Here is a 3102-nt window from a genome sequence, read left to right as displayed (position 1 = left end):
TCCCACCCAGCTGGGTGTCTCTGCAAACTGAGTGAGGGGGCCCTGATCCCTCGTCCAGACCATCCCCAGGGCAGCGAGAGGCAGCTCCGGGCGAAAGGCACGAGCAGGCGAGGGAGGAGGGAAGGTCGTTGGTTTATTTGAAGCCAGTACAAAAATACAGAGGCACAGAACAGCCTTTTTTTTTTTTGCTATTGTCACAGACCGACATTTAAACCTGCTCCAGACATTCAAATCAAAGGTCACCCTTTAAATCACTAAAACAGTCACTTTGTAAATCGTTTCTATATAGAAAAGAATTTTAGTCCATTAATAGCATAGAAAATACTGTTGTAGGAACTCTTGGCTTTCCCAGTGTGTTCAACACCATCGTGGCACTGAGGTGTGCGCAGTTACACACAAAATACGCTTTAAAAATATCTTACCATTTGGACAAGAAATCTAACCAGTAGATTAAAAAAATAATAATAATAAACAACAAAAATCAAAGCCTTTTTCTTTGAGAGAATCGACATCGTGACTGGCAGCGCCTCAGCACAGCCACGGCACCAGCAATAAATGATTGGCAAATGGTTCTGGTCAAGCGAGCGAGAGGCACGGACAGGCCTGGCTGATGGAGGGGGTCTGGGCTGGCACAGCTCCGGTGGGAGCACGTGCTGGAGGGGGGTCTGCTGGCCCCAGTGCTGCCCGGCTACTGGGAACCAGTACAGGGACCAGTAACCCCACCTGGAGCTGATGTGAGTAGCTCTGGGGCTCCTGCACAGACGGCGAATCTTTACCTACATGCAGGGAAGCTGATTGCAAATCTGAGGCTTTACTAAAATTTAAGAAGCAATAAAAGTGATGGGGGAGTTTTTTCCTTCTCCAATTCTGCCCTAAGATGGGGCAGCTCCTCGCTCCGGGACACCCTGACTCAGCCAAACCCAGTAACCACACTGGTCCCCCAACTGCACCCACTCAGCGTCCCGTGCCCAGAGCGGGAGCACCCCAGAGGGAAGGGAAGGGCAGGGCAGACCCCGGGGGCTCCGGGATGGAGATGTCAGCTCTGAACAACTCCAGGGATGGGATTTGGGAGCGGGCAGCAGCGCAGGGGCCGGCAGACTCACGTCCCATCTTCCCAGCACATCAGGCTGTGGCAGCACTGTTACAGAAATTCTCGGTCACATATAAAAACATCAATGTTGAGCACGTCAATAAACGCAGCTCCAGCAAACAGCAGGTAGGTTTTTAAGCAAATATCTTCCCAAACCCAAATCCTGTTGGCTGTGGAAGCCATTTCCCTGGTTACCAAAGGACAGTATATTAAAAAAAATCCATAAATACATAGTTTTACCAATTTTTTTTTAACCAAAGTTAAAAACAATTCTCTTTTAAAAATCAAAAGACAATCCCAGGAGAGACCCAGAAAGAAGTGCTGTGTAAAACAACCTTTAAAAAAAACCAGTTAACACTGCCTGGCGTATTAAAAACCCCGTTCTTTTAACGGGTCACAAACCAGAGATGACTTATTACATCAAACACCAAACTGCAGGATGGGGCTCGGCCAAAGCTGCAGCCTGGGCACAGGCGACGCGCTGGGTGCTGCGGGGACAAGCCACCCACCCCACGAGTTCCCAGTGGGCTTCCCAAAACACCACGATTCGTGTCTCGGTGCCAAAGGGTGGGAAGGGGATTGATTGTGGGGGAGGGAGCAGCTGCCTTCACTTCACAGCTGATTTTCTGGACTTCAGGAGGAGACTCTTTGAATCAGGTGGGACACCAGCCTCCTGCGTCCCCTCACCTACTCCCCATGGGATGCAAAACACCCTGCAAGGGTCCCCGCAGAGCCACCAGCCCTGGCACAGCCAGCAGCCAGGGGCACACCACCAGCAGCTTTCCCAAATCCCAAGGTTCCTGATCCCAGGGTGTTTTGAGGGAGGCTGCCAAGTAAAACCTTTACATCTGGAACATCCCTGAGCCTTGTAAAAGCAACCTCGGGGGGAAGAGAGAGGGGGGTTGAATGTTTGCAGAGCTCTTAGAAACTAAAGAGGGTAAACCCAGCTTTAAAAGGGGGTTAACAGAACAAAAAAAAACCAAAAAAACCCCCCAGCTTTAAAAGGGGGTTAATAGAACAAAAAAACCCCCCAAAACAAAACACAAAAACCTCAGAAACATAAGTTCAGAGAGCACCGAGCATTCAACAAAGGGGTTTTGGCCCAAACCAGGAGCATCCTGCTTTGCTGGGGGAACACCAGCGCTCACCCTGGAGCTGCAGCTCCGCTCCCCTGGGATTCACCTGCCCCTCGGAGCCAGATCCGTGCCCAGCAGGAGGGACTGGGATAAGGGAGGCACAGAGCAGAGCCGGCCCCTGCACCCCTCCCTGGCTGCACCCACTGTCCCAGCACCCAGAGGAGAGGGAGCTGAGGATGCCAAGGGTTCAGCTGACTCAAACCTGTGCGCCAGTCTCTCCTGCCAAATCTCAGCGTGATCACAAACCCATTAATTCCTCGCGATCCCACTTAATTAGACGTATCCCTCACTGTGCAGTCAGTTATCTTCCCAATCATTTGTCAAGGCAGCAATCTAGATTGTGCAAATTAAGAGCAGCGCCGTTACTCCGTGGGAGACGCCCCGGATTCCTTCCCACATTCTGCCCATGATCAGCTGAACAGAAAGAGGTTGTTTCCAAAAAAAAAAACCACCCCAAAAAACCACCTTTTCCCTGGTCACACCGAGCTTTTTCCTTTAATATCCATCTTGATGCCAGCTTCCAACTGCTTGCTCATCTGCTCCTCCGTGAAGGTGATGTAGGAATACACCAGACTTCCAGCAATACTGCAAAACGAGAGGGAGAGACATCCCAGCTCAGAGCCCGCACGAGACGCTGCCTTTGACACCAGCACTAATGTTCATGAGTTCATCTAGACCTGCCCCGGGCAGCCCCAAACATCAGCTGCCAAAGAAAAGTCAAAACCATGGGTGTGCCAATGGGCAAGGAGCTATTTGCAAGAAAACTTTCTGTTTTCCTCCTAAAATCAGGTATTTTGTTTAATTCCTGCCCAAATGCTCACGAGCCCGAGTCTCCAGCCTCATGCTGGACCCGCTCCCTCGCTGAAGGATCCTGCT

At 50.8% G+C, this 3102-nt stretch overlaps 1 protein-coding gene across 1 annotated transcript in view; it reads right to left on the bottom strand.

Annotated features, from left to right (window-relative positions):
- Window positions 1-2702: 2702 nt before the first annotated feature.
- The window catches only part of LOC104528404 (UDP-glucuronic acid/UDP-N-acetylgalactosamine transporter), a gene marked incomplete at its 5' end in the record, with an annotated part of 6536 nt that continues 6136 nt past the window's right edge, over window positions 2703-3102 (bottom strand). Inside the window, one exon of the mRNA XM_010172402.1 lies at window positions 2703-2811. Within this exon, the coding sequence (XP_010170704.1) occupies window positions 2703-2811 (109 nt within the window). The remainder of the gene's footprint in view (window positions 2812-3102) is intronic.

This window comes from Antrostomus carolinensis, unplaced genomic scaffold (assembly GCF_000700745.2).
Source record: "Antrostomus carolinensis isolate BGI_N321 unplaced genomic scaffold, ASM70074v2 scaffold44987, whole genome shotgun sequence".
NCBI lineage: Eukaryota > Metazoa > Chordata > Aves > Caprimulgiformes > Caprimulgidae > Antrostomus > Antrostomus carolinensis.
Note: the sequence above shows the minus strand (reverse complement) of the source record. Positions and strands in the feature narration are given on the sequence as shown.